This window comes from Stegastes partitus, unplaced genomic scaffold, assembly GCF_000690725.1.
Source record: "Stegastes partitus isolate 25-593 unplaced genomic scaffold, Stegastes_partitus-1.0.2 Scaffold1162, whole genome shotgun sequence".
In the NCBI taxonomy this organism is placed as follows: domain Eukaryota; kingdom Metazoa; phylum Chordata; class Actinopteri; family Pomacentridae; genus Stegastes; species Stegastes partitus.
Genome location: NW_007578893.1, coordinates 56,659 through 83,040, shown reverse-complemented (window position 1 = coordinate 83,040; position 26,382 = coordinate 56,659). Strand labels below are relative to the sequence as shown.

Below are 26,382 nucleotides of genomic sequence, written 5' to 3'. Positions count from 1 at the left end.
TGCTGTGAACGTTCTCTGTAATCTGATGGTTCCCAAACGGAACTTCAAGGGCTGCAATCCTGCATGTTTTAGATGTTTCCTTCTTCCAACACACCTGATTCAAATGATCAGGATCGTTATCAGGCTTCTGCAGAGCTTGATGATGAGCTGGTCATTTGAATCAGGTGTGTTGGAAGAAGGAAACATCTTAAACATGCAGGATTGCGGCCCTCGAGGACTGGAGTTCGACACCCCTGGTCCAAACTGTTCCCACCAGAGGAGAACGCACTTCAAACACAGAAAGATAGTCAAAGTTAAAGTCACTGTTCATTTGTGGCGTCATGCAGGATTCACTGTCCTGAGTGACTCCATCGAAGCCACCGCACCACTACATCCTGTTCTTACAGTGGACTTAGTTGCTATTTATGCCGTCTCATCTGATCGGTGAACAGCACTATGACTTGCTGAAATGTCCTGTCAGCCAAGAGGATGAGCAGAAGTCTATATTGTCCTTTAAGACCACTTGAATTATCCTATAGTGAAACCTTGATATCAAATTTTGGTCCAGTGATGCCAACAAACAGCTTTAACTTGCTCGGTTTATCAGTATATTGCATGCAGCTGCTGGCAAGTGGTTTCAAGCAGACACTGCTTCAAATTAAGAGGGTGTTAAACCAAAAAGGTTGCAAACCGCTGGTACAATAAAGAACAGACATGAGTCATGCATGTAGAAACCCGACGAGCGGCTGAGAGCTCCATGTTTGGTCTGGCTCCAGTGGCCTTCACACATGATGCTAATGAGTGGAGCGGCTGAGTCATTGGGACTGGGGTTAGTCATCACATGACACACAACGAAATGAAATACCTCAAATTTCAATCTCGGCTGAGTTTATTTGGGACAGGGGTCTCCAACTCTGGTCCTCATGAGCTGCTGTCCTGCAGGTTTTAGATGTTGGAGATCCATTACTGTGAGTCAGGTGTGTTGCAGTACGGAAACGTCTAAAACCTGCAGGACAGTAGCTCATGAGGTCCAGAGTTAGAGATCCCTAGTCCAGGAAATGCAGTTTTTGTGAAGGTTAATAGGGACTTGGTTACTCTGTGCTGCAGCTGCTTCTTTTTTTTGTGATCAACCAAATTCTAAATATGATTAAAATAAAAAATATAGCTGTATCACATGCAACAGAGCAACAAGTTATCTCTAAAACTTCTTCTGACAACCAGAATAAATACATCTACATGGAGCTAAATGAGTAAAATGACCCACAGACACCCCGTACCGCTACACTACACTCACTTTCGTGCATTATTTACGATTAACAACTAGGTACATTCCCCTCGCTAATTACAACAAGCCAATTAACACACAAACCCAAGTCGGACTTCCATTTTCAATAATACATTTTTATTCCATTAAAGATTCTTTTTTTCTAATTGTACACTGGAATGTTAAGATTCCCCTTCAGCAATTTAGTTAAAAATGCTCAATCTAGTCATTTTCAACCCCACATCCACACAACCACTGCTAAGTTGAAATTTGGGGAGTACAAATGAAAAAGAAAAAAAAAACAAAACATGAAAGACAAATGTTATATTTTGAATAATGTTGATGTACTATGAGAATGTAAGTAAAGGATGACTGGGTGGATGAACAGCAGTGTACTGCGAGGGCTCCCTGCTTACCTTGGATGTGAGGGGTTGAGTATCAGGGCTCTGATCCAGCTCTGTGTGTCTGAGTGGACGCCAACACACATCCGCCCCCCATCTCAGATCTAAAGCCTCATGTGGGATGTTAGATTAGAGGGTTGGATGTTGTTTCTGGGCCTCCTTCAAAGAACTTTTTAAACTCTGATATCTGAGGGCTGATCATCGCTGGTCTTAAATTGACCACAGTGAAACATGGCGTCTGTTTTTTTGTTTGTTTGTTTTTGGCGTGAGGAGTGGTTGTAATGGTGTTACAAGAAAAAAGAAAAAGATCATCAGGAAAGTCAACAGATGCAACAGTCAAATGTATTTACTGGTAGGTAACGTCGCCCTGCAGCTGAGAATCCCTTACAAAGTCCTGCTCTTCAATGTCAAATTTCTACATCCAGATTAGTGGTAAACAATGAAAAATTATACAGCAAACAGTAAAAAATATCCAAGTTCAAAATAAAAAGGACAATTTTGCTGATGACGACCACGGACAGTACGGACAATATACCGAGCACAGAGCGATATTGTTGCCTTTCAACGATGAGCCGATGTCTACGAAAAACTGAAAAATCAAAAGTGTCCTCACGAGAATAAAACGAAAACAGTCATCTGATGTGAGATATCAATAGAGCAAATCACAAGAGTTTAACGATTAAAGAATGACAGGCTTATAATGATTGAAACAGCTACAATTCTGCAGTTATTATGCATAAGAAAATCTGAAAAGAAAAAAAAAAAAAGCAACAACCCCATTTAACAATCGATGAACCTTTGCAATGCGAGTGAAGAAGACAGGTTGTGGAGGATGCACGATTCTCGGGGGGGTTTGGGGGTTTTGGGGGGGATGCTAAACTGCCAGCGCTCACTCTAGTGGAGACTGATAGTGGCCTCGGGTCCCTGTTCTCCCTCTCTACCTCCTGGCAGGGTTTTACCGATAGACTGACCAAGAGACGGCCGCTGGCGTCTCCTGCACCCCCGCAGTCATCCTCTACTTAGTCTGAAGTCCTCTTTACAGTTCTGCTTGGCGAACACAACAGCATCAGTGTAGGTTTCTTTGTGTGTGTGCGTCTGTGTGTGTGTGTGTCTGTTTGTTGGTTTTTCCTGTTCAATTAACTCTATATATAGATGATCCTCTCTCATACAAACATATAAATACACCACCGCTGCTCTGCTCCACCACAGGAAGAGGCTTCGCCAAAGGGCTGACGTAGTCCTGTCGATGTACACAGTCTCTCAAATAGTATACAGGGCGGGCAGGCAAGAAATCTTCAATCTTTCTCTGTAGCATAGATCTGGACTTTTTTTGTTGGTGATTTTTATTTTTTGATTTTGTCGTTTTCTTTGAATACCTTTTTTTTTTTCTTTTGTTTTTACAGGATTTCGTATTTGTCGACGACAAAGGAGGTTTCTGAAGAGAATCTAACGGAGCTGTCGCCGTCTACGTGAGTCACTTTGGTAACCTGGGGAGAGAGACGAGAGGTTTAATCACCAGCACATCTACTGTTTATCATAGCATACACATCACTAAGCACAAGACATACTCTGTAGACTCTTCATATCACTTCTGGGACTTAACTTTTAGCAAATGGCTTGAAAGAGTCAATAAGCAGTCCTGATAAGATGGTACCAATACAAATGCCTGCTTATGTGTAGGAATATGGAGCTTCTATGATTGAGAAGAAAGTAAAGGGCTGTCTGACACCAAGGGAAAGCTGTAACAATATTCTAAATGACCGTACTCTTAAACTGATTTTTTTTCCATGTAGATCTCTCTTTAGGTGGCTGAAATACATTTTGCTGCTCACCCCTTTCACACCAGTACATAGTCCTCCGACTCGACTGTGATCTGCTGCAGGTAATACACCCACTATAGATAAGCACGTCATACAGCCCCACTTCAAAAGAAACTTAACTATCCTTTCCTGAGGGGAGGTTGAGTTTCCTTCCAGTGTTTCTGTCCAAGCCTTCAAATATTAACCCTATTAGCTGTGATAACTTACTGCTGATTGCGTCACACTGAAAATCTGGCAAACCAGCAGGAGGCTTTTATTGTGAAGCACTTGTACGAGCTGCAATGTGTTTCTCAGAGGTAGAAAAGATTTATTAGCAGTGGTGTTCCTCATCATAAACATGGCTCCATTTCCTGAAGGCATCTTTAAAGGTAATATGATCTGAGCTATGACACTTGGATCATGCTGAGATGCTTTTGGCAAACAGAGCTTCATTTAACACAACAAGAAACGGGCGTATGTGGCATTATTTGGTCGCCAGCTCAGCTTTAAATATTACTGAGGGTTAGTGTGAATGTACACAGCTGCAGCGAGCTGAGATGTGCAGGTGCAGTTGAAAGTTTCTTCGAAAATTGGCGATGATCAGCAGCAGCGTGTCGCCTGATTCTTGTCTTTAACTGCCAGCTCCAACTATCTGATTACTAAACTGACTCAGATTCAGAAATAAGATCTTCAGGTGGACGCATGCGGCGGCTCCGCAGTTAAACGTTACTCCCATCACTGCTGCTGACACTACAGCCTGGTTCTTGCAGACATTAGTAAAAGACTGCATCCTTATGAGAGACTCACCTGGATGTCGCAGTAGTTGCGCTTGGACACAAAGGACACATTGATAGGAAAGAAATCATTGGGCTGTCCGGCGATGCTGAATTCCAGGCTGCCGGTCTTGTTGTTGGCATCGATGACGGGTAGGCACCACTCCAGGACGTTCCGCCTGCTGTCGTGTTTGTACTCTCCATCCAGATCGCCAATCACAGGAGCTCCCACACCAGAACTGAAGAGGAGCACAAACATGAACACAACAAACTTTTACAACGTCGCATTGACATGAATGTTAAATGTTGTTGAGTTCAATTCATCCAGACACACAGATGTTTTGTGATCAGGGTGCTCTAACCTACACCTACACAGCTACACCACCTCAACGTTTACAACTTCCTACTATAGTGTTGACATGTAATTGCACAAGATATGTCTATACTACTGATCATTTACAACTACAATATAAACCTGTGTTATTTCTCTGCAAGAGACCTGAGATCTGTCAACTCTGAGAGTTTCACACATCAACTACAATCACAAACTGTCACTTTCATTGCATCAGCAGGCCCGGACACAAACTCACAAAGACTGGACAGATTTGCAGATGTACTCACGGTACGGGGATGCTGATGACCACGTCGTTGAGCTCAAGGCTCTCCTCCTGCAGCTCGTATTCAATGTTGACATCGCAGCCGGTTCCGCTCTCTGAAGGCCAGCAGTTTACTGTGACACAGAGAATCCAGGTGAGACTGCAGCAGGACACGGTTCTGCAGTGCTGCAGTGCTGCACTGTGACACCTCAAGGCTTTCATCATCTCACCAAACAAACCAAAGCAATCCCATCAAATAACTGAAGAGTTGAAAAATGCATCAACAACTCTTTTTAAAATGAGATAATCGTTGTTTTGTTTAATGCAGAAATATCACTTCTTCAGTGGGAAGATATATTTCTTATTTCTGTCATTAATAATAGTAACCTTAATCGCCTGGGGTTTTGGAACACTGGTTGGACGTCTGAAGATGCCACCCTGGGCTGCAGGAAACTATTAAAGGGATTTTTGCTATTTTCTGACATTTTACAGGCAAAACAATAATTCACTTAATCAAGCCTTTAATCACAGATGAATCGATAGTAAAAATAGTGCTTTGATGAAGCTCTCCAGTCATCAGAGCAGCAGCATCCCACTAAACCAGTTTCACTCAAGCACACATGAGCTGCATGTTCGGACGTACTGGTTAGAGGTATGAGGGACTCGTCTGTGGTCTGTAGTCTCCACTTCAGGACACCAACATCGTTGTTGAGAGGGAAGGACTTCTCTGGGTTCTTCAGGCCAATAATGGAGTCAGCTGTGAACAACTTCTTGTCCACATTGGGATGTGTCTGAGAAGAAAGAGAGGAAAGAGACACACAAACATCAGTAAGTGGTTATTAACTGTGCTAGTTTAGTTGTTTTTGTCATTTTTCACACTTCAGTATGTTTTATATTTTTGTCTGTATTGTGTGTTATACCTGAGCAGCATATTAATGTTGCTACTTTTCTTGATTTTATTTTATGAGCTTAATCCAACAGTTCTGAGGATGAATGTGGAAAGAAGCAGGTAATCTGATTACCGTTGACAGTCACTCTACTTGCTTTTAGTGTCTCCATGGACTCATTGGTGTCGTAAGTTAGCAGGAGAGTCCTGACATTTGTTGCTGCTGTACAGTAAATGCTCTGTACAGAGTGTGCCAGCAGCCCTTTGCCATCCACAGTCAAGAACCCAGAATAATTCCACTTGCTGCTTCTCAGGGCTTCAGGTCAAAATTAATTATTTGAATTATGAGTGACTGGGGCAGCAACAAGCCAAGCTGAATTTTTTCTTCTTTTTTTTTTTTGCCTTTGTTGTACAATACAGTGAAGAGAGAGACAGGAAAGGGGAGAAGAATGGGGGAAGGACTTGCAGCAAAGGGCTATGAACGGGATTCGAACCCATGGCAGCTGCATCGGGGACTATAGCCCCTGTACGTGGGTTGCCAGCTCAACCAGGTGAGCTATAGCGGCGGCTCCAAGCTGAATTTTAACAAAGCTTTCTGCTGGACTACAACCTAAACTACTCAAACAGGGTGCTACAGGTTAAATATCTACTTTGCTTACATAATGGGAAAAAAAATACTGGAATTAAAAAATGAATAAACAAAAATTCACACCATCCTTCTTCTACACTGTGTCTGTTATTGTTGTTATGCATGCGGATAACTCATCATGCACTCATGAATGACATTTAGGGGTGTGACATTTTATTTTTTTTTATTTATTATTAAGAAAACAATGTAAATGCACTGTATAATGTTTAGTCAGACTGATTTGAATTCCGATCATTTTATAAGAGGACATATTGTGTTTTATACATTTCTACAGTATCTTTTAATATAGTTTATTATGTTGACATTTCGGCACAGACTAAAGTGATTGAAATCCTCTAAATCTCAAACATCTAAAAATGTACAGAGAAGAGCTTCGTGACAACACCAAGTTATTATTGTAGTTTGAGAACCACATTTGCTTCCTGCGCTGGCAGAGACTCAACAGCTTGGAAGATGATATCCAAATTAGCAGCACCCTCACCTTATCTAGATTGTCTCCGGTAAATATTAATGTCTGTGTTCGGCCTACCTGCAGCTGCAACCCTTTGTTGTCATTATTGTTGATAACGAGGCGGATGCGTCCGTTTTTGTCCTCCGTGACTCGGAGCGTCACCATGCCCAGCACCTCCATGTTCTGTAGGCCGCCGTCACGGCCGCAGGTCAGCGTGATCTTCTCCTCCACACGCAGATGTACACTGGGGAGGAAACCCGTCCATACAGAATAAGCAAGGAACAAATACACAGAAGGTAGTCCAAGCAGGTAACACTGAACAGAACTTTAGTGAGAATGTTGTTGGAAGCAGAGTCCTGCTGCTCCTGAATGTTAGCAGTGTCTCTGCTGATAGACACTCAGCTTCTGGCCTGTGTTGGAAATATCGGGTATTTCAGAATCCACATGTACATCGTCTGTGCACAAGAGGCCATAAGTGATACCAATATTTTTTTTTAAGGAGGGACTCTGCATGCTATAGATATTTTACTATTTGTTATACATAAAATAAAACAAAAAGTAACTCATCAGGGCTCCAGCCTACGACCAAACTGGAACTCTTTTTGAGCATTCAAGTTAAAATTTCAAGTGGTCGTATTCATGTGAGTGATGATGATCATTAAGCTGGTTGGTGTCGCTCTAACCGGCTCAGGTAGCTGCTGTGTTAACCACAGAGGTGGAAAGTAGCACTTCTGTTTCAGTCTGTTCCTGCCTGATGCTATTCAGCTGCTGTGCGCTGTAAAGATAAAGTGGTCTGTAGCTTATTATTATAAAAGCAAATTGAGGAAAGAGGAGGCGGCTGGTGGAGGTGGACAGGTTCGACACAGACACACCTGATGATCAGAGTGACGGAAAATACCGTCCGAACCGGTGAACGAAAAAATGCAATTCATTCAATCACAATGGCTAACGTAGGAGCAGGGCTGCAAAATTACAACAATGATTTTAGCCACATTCGACTGGCATTTAAAAATACGCTCCACTTTTTACAAGCAGTGTTTTTTCCGCTCATAGAAAACTGCACATGTGAATAAAATCACTTGGTTTCATCTTGGACGTTTCTGACATTAGAACAGTAGCTCATTTTTTAGAAGTCATTTTTGCTGAACCCCTTGTCTGAGCACACCACATCCATCCAGCAGTATCTACTGCAGCCTGCAGGTTTAGGCGCACGGGGATCATCAGTAAGTTTGGTGTCTTTCCATAGGAACATGTTCAGCAAGGGAGGCGTTTTGACTGTACAAAGGTGGAAAAAAGTTGGACACACTGGTGCTACCGGTAAAAAAGTTTGTCTGGAGCCCTGCACATGATGAGTTCAAGGACTGTTGGAAAGTTTCTTGCTATGATGAATGGTGTCATTTTAGGGATTCTTAAACAAATGCTTTTCCAAACTTGTGAGTGGATTTTGGGGTTCTGAGGCTTAACATACATTTTGAATCAATTAAATCATTAATGGCAATTAATCAAATAAGAATTGTTCATAAATATCTATATTACACTATTTAAAATCAAATTATACAGAGCAGCCTATAAAACTGTAACATTACAACAACAAGAATGTCATTGGATAGAAGAGTTCTGTTTGATTGGAGCTCAGCTGCATCACTGCAGCATATTTGTTCATCAAACAAGGTCACACCCACGTCGTTTCACGCCATAATCCAGGCTGCATCCACATCTGGAACATTCCAAGTTGGCTCTATGGATGTCATTTTTACAAATACTCAACCTTGTTACTGATAGTTTTCCCACATTGCAGCTTATGTATGACCACAACAAACACAGTATTCTGAGCCGATCAGCCGAACACACCAGCAGAGCAGCTGTCCTGTGCTGATTGGAAACGTTTTAGCTTCCAGTGCCTTTGGTCATTATCTGTGATGTGAAGATATCACATTTCCACACAGTCAAAAAGTTGAAAAGCATGTGTCCTGGTCATTGTTCAGTTCTACGGTCCTCTGGGGTTTCTCTTTTAAACCGACATTTTGGGGGCAGTGCTTCTCATAAAGGCAGATTTTGTCTCACTGAGCATCAGGTGAAAAACCANAAACTGTTCCCACCAGAGGAGAACGCACTTCAAACACAGAAAGATAGTCAAAGTTAAAGTCACTGTTCATTTGTGGCGTCATGCAGGATTCACTGTCCTGAGTGACTCCATCGAAGCCACCGCACCACTACATCCTGTTCTTACAGTGGACTTAGTTGCTATTTATGCCGTCTCATCTGATCGGTGAACAGCACTATGACTTGCTGAAATGTCCTGTCAGCCAAGAGGATGAGCAGAAGTCTATATTGTCCTTTAAGACCACTTGAATTATCCTATAGTGAAACCTTGATATCAAATTTTGGTCCAGTGATGCCAACAAACAGCTTTAACTTGCTCGGTTTATCAGTATATTGCATGCAGCTGCTGGCAAGTGGTTTCAAGCAGACACTGCTTCAAATTAAGAGGGTGTTAAACCAAAAAGGTTGCAAACCGCTGGTACAATAAAGAACAGACATGAGTCATGCATGTAGAAACCCGACGAGCGGCTGAGAGCTCCATGTTTGGTCTGGCTCCAGTGGCCTTCACACATGATGCTAATGAGTGGAGCGGCTGAGTCATTGGGACCGGGGTTAGTCATCACATGACACACAACGAAATGAAATACCTCAAATTTCAATCTCGGCTGAGTTTATTTGGGACAGGGGTCTCCAACTCTGGTCCTCATGAGCTGCTGTCCTGCAGGTTTTAGATGTTGGAGATCCATTACTGTGAGTCAGGTGTGTTGCAGTACGGAAACGTCTAAAACCTGCAGGACAGTAGCTCATGAGGTCCAGAGTTAGAGATCCCTAGTCCAGGAAATGCAGTTTTTGTGAAGGTTAATAGGGACTTGGTTACTCTGTGCTGCAGCTGCTTCTTTTTTTTGTGATCAACCAAATTCTAAATATGATTAAAATAAAAAATATAGCTGTATCACATGCAACAGAGCAACAAGTTATCTCTAAAACTTCTTCTGACAACCAGAATAAATACATCTACATGGAGCTAAATGAGTAAAATGCCCAGAGACAGCCCGCACCGCTACACTACACTCACTTTCGTGCATTATTTACGATTAACAACTAGGTACATTCCCCTCGCTAATTACAACAAGCCAATTAACACACAAACCCAAGTCGGACTTCCATTTTCAATAATACATTTTTATTCCATTAAAGATTCTTTTTTTCTAATTGTACACTGGAATGTTAAGATTCCCCTTCAGCAATTTAGTTAAAAATGCTCAATCTAGTCATTTTCAACCCCACATCCACACAACCACTGCTAAGTTGAAATTTGGGGAGTACAAATGAAAAAGAAAAAAAAAAACAAAACATGAAAGACAAATGTTATATTTTGAATAATGTTGATGTACTATGAGAATGTAAGTAAAGGATGACTGGGTGGATGAACAGCAGTGTACTGCGAGGGCTCCCTGCTTACCTTGGATGTGAGGGGTTGAGTATCAGGGCTCTGATCCAGCTCTGTGTGTCTGAGTGGACGCCAACACACATCCGCCCCCCATCTCAGATCTAAAGCCTCATGTGGGATGTTAGATTAGAGGGTTGGATGTTGTTTCTGGGCCTCCTTCAAAGAACTTTTTAAACTCTGATATCTGAGGGCTGATCATCGCTGGTCTTAAATTGACCACAGTGAAACATGGCGTCTGTTTTTTTGTTTGTTTGTTTTTGGCGTGAGGAGTGGTTGTAATGGTGTTACAAGAAAAAAGAAAAAGATCATCAGGAAAGTCAACAGATGCAACAGTCAAATGTATTTACTGGTAGGTAACGTCGCCCTGCAGCTGAGAATCCCTTACAAAGTCCTGCTCTTCAATGTCAAATTTCTACATCCAGATTAGTGGTAAACAATGAAAAATTATACAGCAAACAGTAAAAAATATCCAAGTTCAAAATAAAAAGGACAATTTTGCTGATGACGACCACGGACAGTACGGACAATATACCGAGCACAGAGCGATATTGTTGCCTTTCAACGATGAGCCGATGTCTACGAAAAACTGAAAAATCAAAAGTGTCCTCACGAGAATAAAACGAAAACAGTCATCTGATGTGAGATATCAATAGAGCAAATCACAAGAGTTTAACGATTAAAGAATGACAGGCTTATAATGATTGAAACAGCTACAATTCTGCAGTTATTATGCATAAGAAAATCTGAAAAGAAAAAAAAAAAAAGCAACAACCCCATTTAACAATCGATGAACCTTTGCAATGCGAGTGAAGAAGACAGGTTGTGGAGGATGCACGATTCTCGGGGGGGTTTGGGGGTTTTGGGGGGGATGCTAAACTGCCAGCGCTCACTCTAGTGGAGACTGATAGTGGCCTCGGGTCCCTGTTCTCCCTCTCTACCTCCTGGCAGGGTTTTACCGATAGACTGACCAAGAGACGGCCGCTGGCGTCTCCTGCACCCCCGCAGTCATCCTCTACTTAGTCTGAAGTCCTCTTTACAGTTCTGCTTGGCGAACACAACAGCATCAGTGTAGGTTTCTTTGTGTGTGTGCGTCTGTGTGTGTGTGTGTCTGTTTGTTGGTTTTTCCTGTTCAATTAACTCTATATATAGATGATCCTCTCTCATACAAACATATAAATACACCACCGCTGCTCTGCTCCACCACAGGAAGAGGCTTCGCCAAAGGGCTGACGTAGTCCTGTCGATGTACACAGTCTCTCAAATAGTATACAGGGCGGGCAGGCAAGAAATCTTCAATCTTTCTCTGTAGCATAGATCTGGACTTTTTTTGTTGGTGATTTTTATTTTTTGATTTTGTCGTTTTCTTTGAATACCTTTTTTTTTTTCTTTTGTTTTTACAGGATTTCGTATTTGTCGACGACAAAGGAGGTTTCTGAAGAGAATCTAACGGAGCTGTCGCCGTCTACGTGAGTCACTTTGGTAACCTGGGGAGAGAGACGAGAGGTTTAATCACCAGCACATCTACTGTTTATCATAGCATACACATCACTAAGCACAAGACATACTCTGTAGACTCTTCATATCACTTCTGGGACTTAACTTTTAGCAAATGGCTTGAAAGAGTCAATAAGCAGTCCTGATAAGATGGTACCAATACAAATGCCTGCTTATGTGTAGGAATATGGAGCTTCTATGATTGAGAAGAAAGTAAAGGGCTGTCTGACACCAAGGGAAAGCTGTAACAATATTCTAAATGACCGTACTCTTAAACTGATTTTTTTTCCATGTAGATCTCTCTTTAGGTGGCTGAAATACATTTTGCTGCTCACCCCTTTCACACCAGTACATAGTCCTCCGACTCGACTGTGATCTGCTGCAGGTAATACACCCACTATAGATAAGCACGTCATACAGCCCCACTTCAAAAGAAACTTAACTATCCTTTCCTGAGGGGAGGTTGAGTTTCCTTCCAGTGTTTCTGTCCAAGCCTTCAAATATTAACCCTATTAGCTGTGATAACTTACTGCTGATTGCGTCACACTGAAAATCTGGCAAACCAGCAGGAGGCTTTTATTGTGAAGCACTTGTACGAGCTGCAATGTGTTTCTCAGAGGTAGAAAAGATTTATTAGCAGTGGTGTTCCTCATCATAAACATGGCTCCATTTCCTGAAGGCATCTTTAAAGGTAATATGATCTGAGCTATGACACTTGGATCATGCTGAGATGCTTTTGGCAAACAGAGCTTCATTTAACACAACAAGAAACGGGCGTATGTGGCATTATTTGGTCGCCAGCTCAGCTTTAAATATTACTGAGGGTTAGTGTGAATGTACACAGCTGCAGCGAGCTGAGATGTGCAGGTGCAGTTGAAAGTTTCTTCGAAAATTGGCGATGATCAGCAGCAGCGTGTCGCCTGATTCTTGTCTTTAACTGCCAGCTCCAACTATCTGATTACTAAACTGACTCAGATTCAGAAATAAGATCTTCAGGTGGACGCATGCGGCGGCTCCGCAGTTAAACACTACTCCCATCACTGCTGCCGACACTACAGCCTGGTTCTTGCAGACTTTAGTAAAAGACTGCATCCTTATGAGAGACTCACCTGGATGTCGCAGTAGTTGCGCTTGGACACAAAGGACACATTGATAGGAAAGAAATCATTGGGCTGTCCGGCGATGCTGAATTCCAGGCTGCCGGTCTTGTTGTTGGCATCGATGACGGGTAGGCACCACTCCAGGACGTTCCGCCTGCTGTCGTGTTTGTACTCTCCATCCAGATCGCCAATCACAGGAGCTCCCACACCAGAACTGAAGAGGAGCACAAACATGAACACAACAAACTTTTACAACGTCGCATTGACATGAATGTTAAATGTTGTTGAGTTCAATTCATCCAGACACACAGATGTTTTGTGATCAGGGTGCTCTAACCTACACCTACACAGCTACACCACCTCAACGTTTACAACTTCCTACTATAGTGTTGACATGTAATTGCACAAGATATGTCTATACTACTGATCATTTACAACTACAATATAAACCTGTGTTATTTCTCTGCAAGAGTAGATGACCCGAGATCTGTCAACTCTGAGAGTTTCACACATCAACTACAATCACAAACTGTCACTTTCATTGCATCAGCAGGCCAGGACACAAACTCACAAAGACTGGACAGATTTGTAGATGTACTCACGGTACGGGGATGCTGATGACCACGTCGTTGAGCTCAAGGCTCTCCTCCTGCAGCTCGTATTCAATGTTGACATCGCAGCCGGTTCCGCTCTCTGAAGGCCAGCAGTTTACTGTGACACAGAGAATCCAGGTGAGACTGCAGCAGGACACGGTTCTGCAGTGCTGCAGTGCTGCACTGTGACACCTCAAGGCTTTCATCATCTCACCAAACAAACCAAAGCAATCCCATCAAATAACTGAAGAGTTGAAAAATGCATCAACAACTCTTTTTAAAATGAGATAATCGTTGTTTTGTTTAATGCAGAAATATCACTTCTTCAGTGGGAAGATATATTTCTTATTTCTGTCATTAATAATAGTAACCTTAATCGCCTGGGGTTTTGGAACACTGGTTGGACGTCTGAAGATGCCACCCTGGGCTGCAGGAAACTATTAAAGGGATTTTTGCCATTTTCTGACATTTTACAGGCAAAACAATAATTCACTTAATCAAGCCTTTAATCACAGATGAATCGATAGTAAAAATAGTGCTTTGATGAAGCTCTCCAGTCATCAGAGCAGCAGCATCCCACTAAACCAGTTTCACTCAAGCACACATGAGCTGCATGTTCGGACGTACTGGTTAGAGGTATGAGGGACTCGTCTGTGGTCTGTAGTCTCCACTTCAGGACACCAACATCGTTGTTGAGAGGGAAGGACTTCTCTGGGTTCTTCAGGCCAATAATGGAGTCAGCTGTGAACAACTTCTTGTCCACATTGGGATGTGTCTGAGAAGAAAGAGAGGAAAGAGACACACAAACATCAGTAAGTGGTTATTAACTGTGCTAGTTTAGTTGTTTTTGTCATTTTTCACACTTCAGTATGTTTTATATTTTTGTCTGTATTGTGTGTTATACCTGAGCAGCATATTAATGTTGCTACTTTTCTTGATTTTATTTTATGAGCTTAATCCAACAGTTCTGAGGATGAATGTGGAAAGAAGCAGGTAATCTGATTACCGTTGACAGTCACTCTACTTGCTTTTAGTGTCTCCATGGACTCATTGGTGTCGTAAGTTAGCAGGAGAGTCCTGACATTTGTTGCTGCTGTACAGTAAATGCTCTGTACAGAGTGTGCCAGCAGCCCTTTGCCATCCACAGTCAAGAACCCAGAATAATTCCACTTGCTGCTTCTCAGGGCTTCAGGTCAAAATTAATTATTTGAATTATGAGTGACTGGGGCAGCAACAAGCCAAGCTGAATTTTTTCTTCTTTTTTTTTTTTGCCTTTGTTGTACAATACAGTGAAGAGAGAGACAGGAAAGGGGAGAAGAATGGGGGAAGGACTTGCAGCAAAGGGCTATGAACGGGATTCGAACCCATGGCAGCTGCATCGGGGACTATAGCCCCTGTACGTGGGTTGCCAGCTCAACCAGGTGAGCTATAGCGGCGGCTCCAAGCTGAATTTTAACAAAGCTTTCTGCTGGACTACAACCTAAACTACTCAAACAGGGTGCTACAGGTTAAATATCTACTTTGCTTACATAATGGGAAAAAAAATACTGGAATTAAAAAATGAATAAACAAAAATTCACACCATCCTTCTTCTACACTGTGTCTGTTATTGTTGTTATGCATGCGGATAACTCATCATGCACTCATGAATGACATTTAGGGGTGTGACATTTTATTTTTTTTTATTTATTATTAAGAAAACAATGTAAATGCACTGTATAATGTTTAGTCAGACTGATTTTGTAATTTAACAGTGAATTCCGATCATTTTATAAGAGGACATATTGTGTTTTATACATTTCTACAATATCTTTTAATATAGTTTATTATGCTGACATTTCGGCACAGACTAAAGTGATTGCAATCATCTAAAAATGCAGAGAAGAGCTTCATGACAACACCAAGTTATTGTAGTTTAACAACCACATTTGCTTCCTACGCTGGCAGAGACTCAACAGCTTGGAAGATGATATCCAAATTAGCAGCATCCTCACCTTATCTAGATTGTCTCCGGTAAATATTAATGTCTGTGTTCGGCCTACCTGCAGCTGCAACCCTTTGTTGTCATTATTGTTGATAACGAGGCGGATGCGTCCGTTTTTGTCCTCCGTGACTCGGAGCGTCACCATGCCCAGCACCTCCATGTTCTGTAGGCCGCCGTCACGGCCGCAGGTCAGCGTGATCTTCTCCTCCACACGCAGATGTACACTGGGGAGGAAACCCGTCCATACAGAATAAGCAAGGAACAAATACACAGAAGGTAGTCCAAGCAGGTAACACTGAACAGAACTTTAGTGAGAATGTTGTTGGAAGCAGAGTCCTGCTGCTCCTGAATGTTAGCAGTGTCTCTGCTGATAGACACTCAGCTTCTGGCCTGTGTTGGAAATATCGGGTATTTCAGAATCCACATGTACATCGTCTGTGCACAAGAGGCCATAAGTGATACCAATATTTTTTTTAAAGGAGGGACTCTGCATGCTATAGATATTTTACTATTTGTTATACATAAAATAAAACAAAAAGTAACTCATCAGGGCTCCAGCCTACGACCAAACTGGAACTCTTTTTGAGCATTCAAGTTAAAATTTCAAGTGCTCGTATTCATGTGAGTGATGATGATCATTAAGCTGGTTGGTGTCGCTCTAACCGGCTCAGGTAGCTGCTGTGTTAACCACAGAGGTGGAAAGTAGCACTTCTGTTTCAGTCTGTTCCTGCCTGATGCTATTCAGCTGCTGTGCGCTGTAAAGATAAAGTGGTCTGTAGCTTATTATTATAAAAGCAAATTGAGGAAAGAGGAGGCGGCTGGTGGAGGTGGACAGGTTCGACACAGACACACCTGATGATCAGAGTGAAGGAAAATACCGACCGAACCGGTGAACGAAAAAATGCAATTCATTCAATCACAATGGCTAACGTAGAAGCAGGGCTGCAAAATTACAACAATGATTTTAGCCACATTCGACTGGCATTTAAAAATACGCTCCACTTTTTACAAGCAGTGTTTTTTCCGCTCATAGAAAACTGCACATGTGAATAAAATCACTTGGTTTCATCTTGGACGTTTCTGACATTAGAACAGTAGCTCATTTTTTAGAAGTCATTTTTGCTGAACCCCTTGTCTGAGCACACCACATCCATCCAGCAGTATCTACTGCAGCCTGCAGGTTTACGGGGATCATCAGTAAGTTTGGTGTCTTTCCATAGGAACATGTTCAGCAAGGGAGGCGTTTTGACTGTACAAAGGTGGAAAAAAGTTGGACACACTGGTGCTACCAGTAAAAAAGTTCGTCTGGAGCCCTGCACATGATGAGTTCAAGGACTGTTGGAAAGTTTCTTGCTATGATGAATGGTGTCATTTTAGGGATTCTTAAACTAATGCCTTTCCAAACTTGTGAGTGGATTTTGGGGTTCTGAGGCTTAACATACATTTTGAATCAATTAAATCATTAATGGCAATTAATTAAATAACAATTAGTCATAAATATCTATATTACACTATTTAAAATCAAATTATACAGAGCAGCCTATAAAACTGTAACATTACAACAACAAGAATGTCATTGGATAGAAGTGTTCTGTTTGATTGGAGCTCAGCTGCATCACTGCAGCATATTTGTTCATCAAACAAGGTCACACCCACGTCGTTTCACGCCATAATCCAGGCTGCATCCACATCTGGAACATTCCAAGTTGGCTCTATGGATGTCATTTTTACAAATACTCAACCTTGTTACTGATGGTTTTCCCACATTGCAGCTTATGTATGACCACAACAAACACAGTATTCTGAGCCGATCAGCCGAACACACCAGCAGAGCAGCTGTCCTGTGCTGATTGGAAACGTTTTAGCTTCCAGTGCCTTTGGTCATTATCTGTGATGTGAAGATATCACATTTCCACACAGTCAAAAAGTTGAAAAGCATGTGTCCTGGTCATTGTTCAGTTCTACGGTCCTCTGGGGCTTCTCTTTTAAACCGACATTTTGGGGGCAGTGCTTCTCATAAAGGCAGATTTTGTCTCACTGAGCATCAGGTGAAAAACCAAACCAAGCCTCGATAACATTTGCAAAACAACTTAGAAGGAGTTTTTTTATATACAGGATATCATCTTTGTTATCCTATTATCCAGATTAATAAATACATGAACATCAGTATTTAGTTTCATCAGCTGAATACATCTTCAACAGAGCTGAGGCCACATTTAGTGTTGGATGATGGGGCGGAAATTGAAATTATGATATCTTTGATCTGTGATTCCACTTGTGATACAATTAGAACAGAATAGATTTAAAACGTGACGGAGCATTATGACATCAAAAGCATGACTCTGAAATTGACTAACTGTACAGCCCTCACCACATTTACCCTGAGACCAAATCTACAGTTTATCTTCTACTCACTCTGCTTTCTCATTATCTTAAAGTTTGAAGAAAAAAAAATGTCATCCCTCTAAGTTACAAGCGAGGAAGTGATCCTTTTTATCCACGATGTGCTCAAGGATGTTAAACTTCTGCACTCATATACGGGACATGGTAACAAACAAAGAAAAGTCTAAAAAGACTGTTAATTAAAAAGGAATAAACAAAACTGAATCATATAAACAAGAACGAGTGTGTACCTCTCCACGTTGACTGGTGGTGGCAGAGCTTTAGATACATCTGAGCCTCTCTTTCCTGAGGTGGGCATGATGGTTTCACCCTCGGACTTGAGCTTGTCAACAAAGTTATCCACTTCTTTCCCTTTAGCACCCAGTTTCAGAGCCTTACTGGGTCCACTTGGTCTGAACAGAGAAAAAATGCTCCATTAGTTCATTATTATGTTTTTGGCCAGAAGTATGTCTGTGAAATTCAACACACAAAAACAAGAAATGGTCAATCCAGTACTTTAGTCCTGCATGTGTTGGAGACATACCTGACTGGAGCTGCTGTGATCTTGGGTTTTTCAGGCTCGACGATGGTGTCTGTGATGATGGACCCTGAGGACACGCTGGTCATGCCGGCGCTGCCGAAGCCGCCAAAAGCCGGCACCTTCTTCCCGGAGCGTTCAGCGTCCCTCCTAGCCTGCTGCAGCTCCTTGGCCTTCCTCCTCATCTCTGCCTTGGCCTCTCGTTCCTGGGTCTGTGGATTTGCAAAATAATATTTAACAAGAGTTTTAAACTGGCTTTAAATATCTGCAAGGCCGTTGCTTCATCAATCACGTGGTTTAATACACATTCTGTACATCTTGTCACCAAGCACTTTAAACACATCTTACTGGTTTCCTCCTATTCTGTTTTGTTCATTTGTCTCAATTCCTTCATTTAGCTTCTGTGTGATCTACTAGTATAACTCTGCATAACATCTTTATTGTGTTTAATACATGTTTCTTTTTTTTTTCTGTGCACCAATAAACTAATTTCCTCACTGGAATGAATTCCCTTCTATCTAATGTAATAAACCCCACAGAGTCATCCGTGTGATCTCACCTCTCTGACAGCACGGAAAACCTTTTCCTCGTGGGAGTCCATCTCTGTGAAGGTGCGGATCTGTGCCAAGTTGACATTCTCTCTGTAGCCTAGCGCCACGATCTCATCGAAGGCGAAGATCAGGTCGAAACAGTGCTCTGATATTTCACTCTCCTCCAGCACGCGACAGTACTCTGGGATCTGGATGGTACGGAAGAGAGATTAACATCAGATGACTGAACCTGTGCAAACATTTAAACCTCAGATCCACCCTGCAGCCACCTGCAGACAACAGATGTGAACCGGTATAGAAGCTTGAAAAAAAAAAAACTCCCCCGATCACGCTCTAGCTGATCCTGAACAGAAATACTGTCATGATTTCACTGAAGCATCGGTTCTGTTACTCCACTTCATCAACACGGTTTATTTTAAGGTATAAATGCAAGCTTTATGCAATAAAATGGCAGTTGTAAATATTCTTCAACCACTCATCGCATAAATTAAACAGGTCTGGGTAATATGGCCCCAAAAACTTCAAACTCTAATCTTTTCATTTCACAATTTCAGTCAGTTTTTTCTTTCCACACAAACTCCAAGCGTATATATTCTTTTCACCCAAAACTAAAGCTGCATATGCAAGACCAACAAAAGAGAAGTACCTCGATAGTGTCAATATTGTGAAGGAAAACAAATCAGAGCAGCTGTGCAACAACGCAACATCATAATTATAGTAAGTCATCCTATATTTAGGCCAATACGTTGTGTAGCCTCTGATATCAGACTGTGCAAAACCCATGACTACATTTCTTCAGTTTTATCCAACTGTTGTCCTCTGCAGTTGCCATTATTCAACAACATTTCACACGTGCGGGTGTCTCCCAGGAAACAGCGACAGCTTACGTCGACTACTTCTAACTGTATGGCTGCTGTTGTTGTTCAAAGACAAAGGAAGCGTATGTCTGGATTATTCAATTTTTTTCTTTCTACATTAGAGAAAAAGTGAGAAGCTATCCAAATGAAACCAACCAAGATCCAATTTCAGTGCTCGCATTTTCACAAAGTGTGTGTACTATTCTAGGTGAAATGTTTCGTTACACTATCTGGCAACCTATGTAATAAATAAAGTGAAACAGCACATAAAGTCAAGAACGTGTCTCACTTGAATAGAAATGGTCCTGGTCAGAAAACAAAAAGGAAGACGACAGGGCACAATGGATCACTGTTACTCAACTGAAAGCTTGAATACACTGCCGGACATGTACGATTTAACGCACAATGGATATTACACTATTACACACTGTGACTGTGAAGATGATTCACGTTAAAACAATTAAAGGGAAACATTACAAATCTCAAAAATGGCTGGTGTGAAAACTACAGATCTTTATTTACATGGTGTAACTTTTCTAGTACAGATACTTTCTTTGTAAGAGATACTGTCCTGTATCAAACATATTGGACATATAAATGGGAATGTATTGAGCCACAGCTGGCCTAAAGCTATCTTTCATTTGTAGTCAACCCTTGTCATTCCTTCTTTGCGTTACACACAACCATGGTGTTGACATTACATCTTATGACATACACCATTTATATAAACATATCTGTGGTATGGAATTGAACTAAAGTGGGTTCCATGCGTCCTTACCACACGGGAGAAGAGTCTGAGTGTCTCCAGGTCCTCCAGGATGTTGCTGTTCTTGGTGGTGATGAGGACCATGTAGAGTTTCTCCAGCGGCTGGTACACATAGCGAACACTGTCTGTTTCCACAAAGGTGTGCTGCTTGCCCGTGTTCATCAGTTTTGGAAACGCAGCCAGGAGTCCTTCAATTCGTGTCCGGGTCATTTCCACAAACTGCCGCGATACGATGGCCTTGCCGGCCTTGGTGCACACCGCCGCTGCCAACAGCACCTTGGGGTGAAGAGAAAGCATGACTGCTATGCCGCCTACTGACCTTCAGTATCGCAACACATAACACAATCATTCTATGAGCATTGAAATATTACTGAAATGAATATAGCTGAAAGCATTTTGGGAGAAGATCTGTCTGACGGTTGCCTCTTCTACTTCAGTTTGCCAGAAATCATCCCAGAGTTTGGCTCTCTGAGGAGAACAAGTCTCACAAACGACAGCAGAAAATCTAATACTGTCTTAAAATTGTGAGGCACACAACACAAGGCTTGAACAAATCTTAGCAGTCTTCTTTCACATTCTGCTTAGAATGCTTCACTCTGAACTATTGATTCCCTCTGCTCAAAGCCACCTACTATGTTGACTCTTGGTGCAGGAGGACTGTAGGAGTAGCTAGCTGGCAAGTAGCTACAAACCGGACATTTTACTGAAACAAATACAGCAGCAGAGAAAATATGTATGCCGAATTTGACAGTGGTGAGAAGCTATGAAGAATACCTTAAATCTTGTTAAAGATTTACATCTGTGTCAGCAAAGAAGCATAAACAACTTTAAATCACCAAGATTTTGACTGGTGTTTGCTGTGGTGTTCTCATCACCCGAGAACACACAAGGGCAGCTTTCGTGGAAATGCACCATACATTTCTACAGCAAAAATTAACTGAAATAAAACTGTATGGTTCGCGTGATATGAGCTAAATGAGCAGTCTTGGTGTAAATAAAGCATATTCCTCTCTGGGAAATGAATGAAGGAAGTACATTCATTCCACGTTGACAATGGCCCGATCGCAGGATCTGAACTTGATGCAGAAAAGCAACAGCTGTGTTCACAAAGTAGTCGCTGGTGGCTAACAATAATAATAATAATACAAATGTATAAATGGTAAAAGCTTGTTTGAGAATGGTACCCTGTAGTATCTGGCTGAATATAATCTGACAGCAGGTAACGTTAGCTCGGATCCAGCTAGTGACAGCAGATCCCTAGCGCTAGCTTGTGAAGCTAGTTAACGTCAGCAATGTATGCACACTGTACGTCGCTAATTCAGCTGAAATTTGACTCAGTAGAGTAAACACATGATTCATTTATTCGATTACAGCACCTGCATTTAACGTTAACTATGTCAGTCTAATGTAAAGCAACGCCTGCTGTTCCTCTTCTTTCGCTCTTGGAGAGGAGAAGCTAGCGAACTGATAGCTAGCTAACTGATAGCTAGCTTTAGCTACCAGCCAGGTTAGCCAATGTTATGATAAATGCTAGGCCCGATAAAAGGCAGCAAAATTATCTTGGTTTTCGACTGTCACTCACCATTTTGGTCTCTCTCTACGGTGCGACGATCTTCAGTCTCTCGTGTTTGTTGCTTCGGTGATTTGTAGTCACTCCGGAATAGCAAGGTGCGAACGTACAGCTGACTTCAAGTTGTGTGATTGTTAGTTAGCAATATGGCAGCAGCACAGAGCCACGTCTCCACCGGAAGAGCAGCGCTGGATCAGCCCACCGTGGAAACCAGTGACGTGGGCCCCAAAATGTTGGCCTGGTTGCATAAACACGGTACGAGGAGCACCTCCACGGCTTTTATTCTTCTCATTTAGAGCTCAGCGATGGTGCCAGACACACAAGACTTCCACATCTGTGCCCCGTAACAAACGGCTGCAGGCAGTGAAGAAGCAGGTGCTGAACTTTAATGTCACACATCATAATAAAGTTTATTATCATGACGGGATCGAACAGATTCTAAAATATGTATGATCAGATGGATGGGATGGGCTTTATTAACAGTTAACTTTTTGTATTTCCTACAAAATGTCATCATTTAAAGCGTGAAAGGGTTTTTATTCATTACTATACTATCAGGGTAAAGTGGAGTAAGACCCTTCAGAATCATATGAAGTACAAAACAAAACAAACTATTAAGAACAAAAAAGAAAAAGACATATGTCCTTTTCTTTTTTGTTCCTAATAGTTTGTACTTGAAAATTCACAAAATGAATGGAATGGGTCAAAAAAAAAAAAACCTTATGGGAACATTTGCAGAGCATTCCCTCAGGACACAAAGGAGATGCTGCTCTGCTCTGCATCACTTACCTTAGGAGTGATTTTGATCAATACAAACTTAAGCATAAGACTAACTTTATTGTAAAAAAAAAAAAATAAAACAAATATAAATAAACTTGTATTGCTCTCACTTAAACTGCAGCATAAACATTAGGTAACACATACAGAAATGATGCCTGTTTTTTTTTTTTTTTTTTTTTTTAAATGGTTTGATTATTCATCTAGAACTGAACCGGGCCTCGGACAAAAGCTGTAAGTTTAATACAATTTTATTATATGGTTGATGTTTAACAAGGTCAAATCACCAGCAATGTTTGGCCTCCAATAGCCAGACATTCATAGGGCGGATATCTTCCCTCAAAGTCCATCCTCCTACATTTTTACATATCACCAAAATAATAATAATGATTCATGACTGTAATGTACACAGTAAAAAAAAAAAAAAAGGTTTGTGCATATATTTTCTTTAAATAAACACATTTTCTACAGTCAGAATATGACATCAACATTCCTCCAAACCACATCTTTTGATTTCCTCCCATCCGTAAAATTACTTTAATGATATTTCATGATTAGTAAAAACAACGTCATCCAAGAACAGACCTGATATGAAGCTGACTGTATCTATAATGGACAGCAGTAGAACTTTTTTTGTATTCCTAATCTTATCATGTTGGGTTATCCCTCCCTAATATGCATCCAAGTATGTGTCGTAAACGCTGTGTAACATGTGAATATTTGGTCTTTAGAGACGTCGACTCTCTATGTAATACAGAACCGAACTACAGCTATTTATTAGTGAATTTATTAACCATCAACCATTAAATTAACTACCAACTATTCTGATGATCGATTAACCAGTTTGAGTATTTTTTTAAGGTTTACAGGTTCTTAAATGTGAGCGTTTTCTGGCTTCCTTCCTCCTCTATGATGTTAAACTGAATGTCGTCAGTTTGTGGACAAAACAACAAGACAACAGGATGTCAGCTTGAGCGTTGGGAAACACTGATCAACACGTTTCGCTTTTAATTTATAGACCAAACAACTAATCAATGAATCAAGAAGAAAAAACAATTAATCAGCAATTAAAATAATCAGAAGTCACAGCTCTTATACAGAATATCGTGTGACTGCATTTTTGCAATGCATGTACATTTTACATGTTGCTATTTAAAATGTAATTTAAAACCTAAATATGAATTTAATAAGACGTCCACTGTGAACTGCACAATGATTCATAAAATAATACATTTTAAAACAGAATAAACACATTGCATTAAAATCTTTGGAAAATATATTTTTACAAACAGTTATAATTTTCCTACATAATGTTTGAGTGTTTAATTCACAAATGTAATTATTTGTGTGATTAGAGGACAAGCGTGAATTATCTAGTGCATGAAAAATGATAAAGCATGAGGTAAACGATTGACGTATAGATTACAATCAGATTTTGTCATGAACACACAAGGAGACACGGTCATCAATAATGAGATTGAATATCTCATAACACATTTCAGACTGGTTGCACATCAAGTGTTACTGTATGATTTTTCAGTTTTTCAAAGTGTGTTTAAACATTAAAACTTCAGTCTTGATTCATTGCGTTTTTGAGAACTATTGAGAATGTCATTGCTCTTTATCAACCACAAAGAGGAACAAACTACAAAGTCAACGTTTCTCCTGAATTACAATATGTTGTTTCCTCAGATGTGCCGTTGGGTGACCTTGGAAGGTCCTTATCAAGACTGTATTGTAAAGTGAGCAGAAGTTCTTCTCATACAGTGTTTCGACAGTGCGACTCAAGATTGTGAGGCCCCATTTCAAAGACCGTCCTCGCATCAAAATCTAGCTGATTGTTATTTTTTTATTTAAGGTAATGTGTTGCATGAAATTAAATTCTCTAAATAGCAAACCAGAGGAGAGGTTATACTCCAGCAGAGAAAACATATAAGAGCTGTACGTGCTGCACAGGTGTTGTGTTTGTTGCTTTAATAAATCTTTAACACAGAAAACATTCTGAGATGTCACTCCATTGAGTTGCTTCAGTTTTGGGCTCTTGGTATTGCGTACGTGTTTATACAGTAAGTCAAGTAACCATTATTTATATAGCATATTTATTACAACAGCTGTGAAGCCAAAGTGCTTGGCAGTAGATTAATATAAGCAATTTACTGGTCAACCCTGTTCAGGACTTTCATGTTGCCATAAGTAGAAGGAAAGAATATGTGCAAAATATTTGTTGGTATTCATTATAGACTTGTATACTATGTTAATTACATTTTCTGATAAGTTGACAGATGTTGGTTCCAAATGCATGACAAATGTCCCTCTTTTTATGTTAAAAAAAAATCTTCAAAAATAAAAAAAACACCTGAACCAAATGGCCTGGGGTCCAAAAGAGCCCAAAAGTCCTGAATAGGGTTAATACCCAACAATACTATTTGTTATGTGAATTTATCTGAGTACTTTTAATATTGTGGTACATATAGCATGCAATATAATACAAATTCACCCGACTAAATGAAATGCTATGGATAAGAAATTACAGTATTACATACTTTATTTATTTTACTTGACCTTTATCTTACCAGGTAAGTTAGTGGAGAACTGGTTCTCATTTTTAATAACGACCTGATCAAGAGGCGGCATACAAACAAGATGAACAACAAAAACAGATGACATGTACAGACTTGTAAAACAGAGAGGCTAAAAACAGGTGAGGTGGTCCTGAAGTGTTACTCTAGCCGATACTCTAACAAATTACCCGACTAAGTTAATGTTAGGATCCCCCAATTATAGATGGAAAACTCTACGGATTCAAAAAATGAGGTTCCCAGCAGCTCATTCTATCCTCTGGCACCCCATACAGAATCCCTTTTAATGGTTTTAAAAAATAAAAAAAAGTAAACCTTGATAGTTGCACATGTTTCCGTCCTTTATTCTTGTTGTTACTATCAATCATCTCCATACAACCACAGAATGACAGTGGTGCAGTGACTCCTTTTAACCACCAGGTGTCACCACAGAGACATCATCAGGAACATAGAGCTGCACACAGTAGGAAGTGGAGGTGTTTCATGCCTTCAAACATTTTAAAAAAAATACTTTTCCTATTAATAATACATTTACTCCCCGTCCTTTCCCTTTCTTGTGGCATTATGTGACACTAACTCACTGGACAGGCACACTGAGGCGGGGCAGCTGACGCACAAGTCCAAAGTTGATATACAGGTTGTTCACTGAGGCCACATCATCAAGTCACGAGAAAATCTCACCTGTAATTGCATACATTCCGTAGTCATTGGCCGGTTTTATGCCTCATTATAGCTACAAAAAGCATACGCCTTATGTTTTACTCGTGTTTTGTCAACATGTGAGTGTTTATCATGAGTGTATTATACGCTCCGTACACACCCCGCAGGAGGAAGCCGGCAGACGGAACAAGGAAATGACCTCTAGCCGGTCCAATGACATCAGAGCTCCGGTTCATTCAT

At 40.9% G+C, this 26,382-nt stretch overlaps 2 protein-coding genes across 2 annotated transcripts; both read right to left on the bottom strand.

Annotated features, from left to right (window-relative positions):
* Positions 1–1,359: 1,359 nt before the first annotated feature.
* On the bottom strand, positions 1,360–11,300 carry LOC103368499 (coatomer subunit delta-like). The gene is made up of 6 exons (XM_008296902.1): positions 11,260–11,300; positions 6,877–7,123; positions 5,456–5,603; positions 4,838–4,946; positions 4,251–4,455; positions 1,360–3,131 (listed from the first exon to the last, which is right to left on the bottom strand). Exons 1-6 carry the CDS (start codon positions 11,298–11,300, stop codon positions 3,042–3,044), a joined length of 840 nt encoding a protein of 279 aa, XP_008295124.1. The 3' UTR covers positions 1,360–3,041.
* LOC103368493 (coatomer subunit delta) lies at positions 10,003–22,295 on the bottom strand. The gene is made up of 10 exons (XM_008296893.1): positions 22,139–22,295; positions 20,569–20,832; positions 18,942–19,121; positions 18,389–18,594; positions 18,096–18,257; positions 15,521–15,686; positions 14,106–14,253; positions 13,488–13,596; positions 12,895–13,099; positions 10,003–11,775 (listed from the first exon to the last, which is right to left on the bottom strand). The coding sequence occupies exons 1-10, from the start codon at positions 22,139–22,141 to the stop codon at positions 11,686–11,688; spliced, it is 1,533 nt and encodes a 510-aa protein (XP_008295115.1). The 5' UTR covers positions 22,142–22,295; the 3' UTR covers positions 10,003–11,685.
* Positions 22,296–26,382: the final 4,087 nt, after the last annotated feature.

Bases quoted from the DNA above. Each gene is read 5' to 3' on its own strand.
- LOC103368499 (XM_008296902.1), bottom strand. From the start codon at position 11,300: ATGACTGCGGGGGTGCAGGAGACGCCAGCGGCCGTCTCTTG. The intron at 5,604-6,876 runs GTAGGCCGAACA...CTTTCTTCTCAG, and splicing joins ACAAAGGGTTGCAGCTGCAG to ACACATCCCAATGTGGACAA. The intron at 4,456-4,837 runs GTGAGTACATCT...GCTCCTCTTCAG, and splicing joins GTCATCAGCATCCCCGTACC to TTCTGGTGTGGGAGCTCCTG.
- LOC103368493 (XM_008296893.1), bottom strand. The intron at 19,122-20,568 runs GTAAGGACGCAT...CGTACCATCCAG, and splicing joins TCAGACTCTTCTCCCGTGTG to ATCCCAGAGTACTGTCGCGT. The intron at 13,597-14,105 runs GTACGTCCGAAC...TCTGTGTCACAG, and splicing joins GTCCCTCATACCTCTAACCA to TAAACTGCTGGCCTTCAGAG.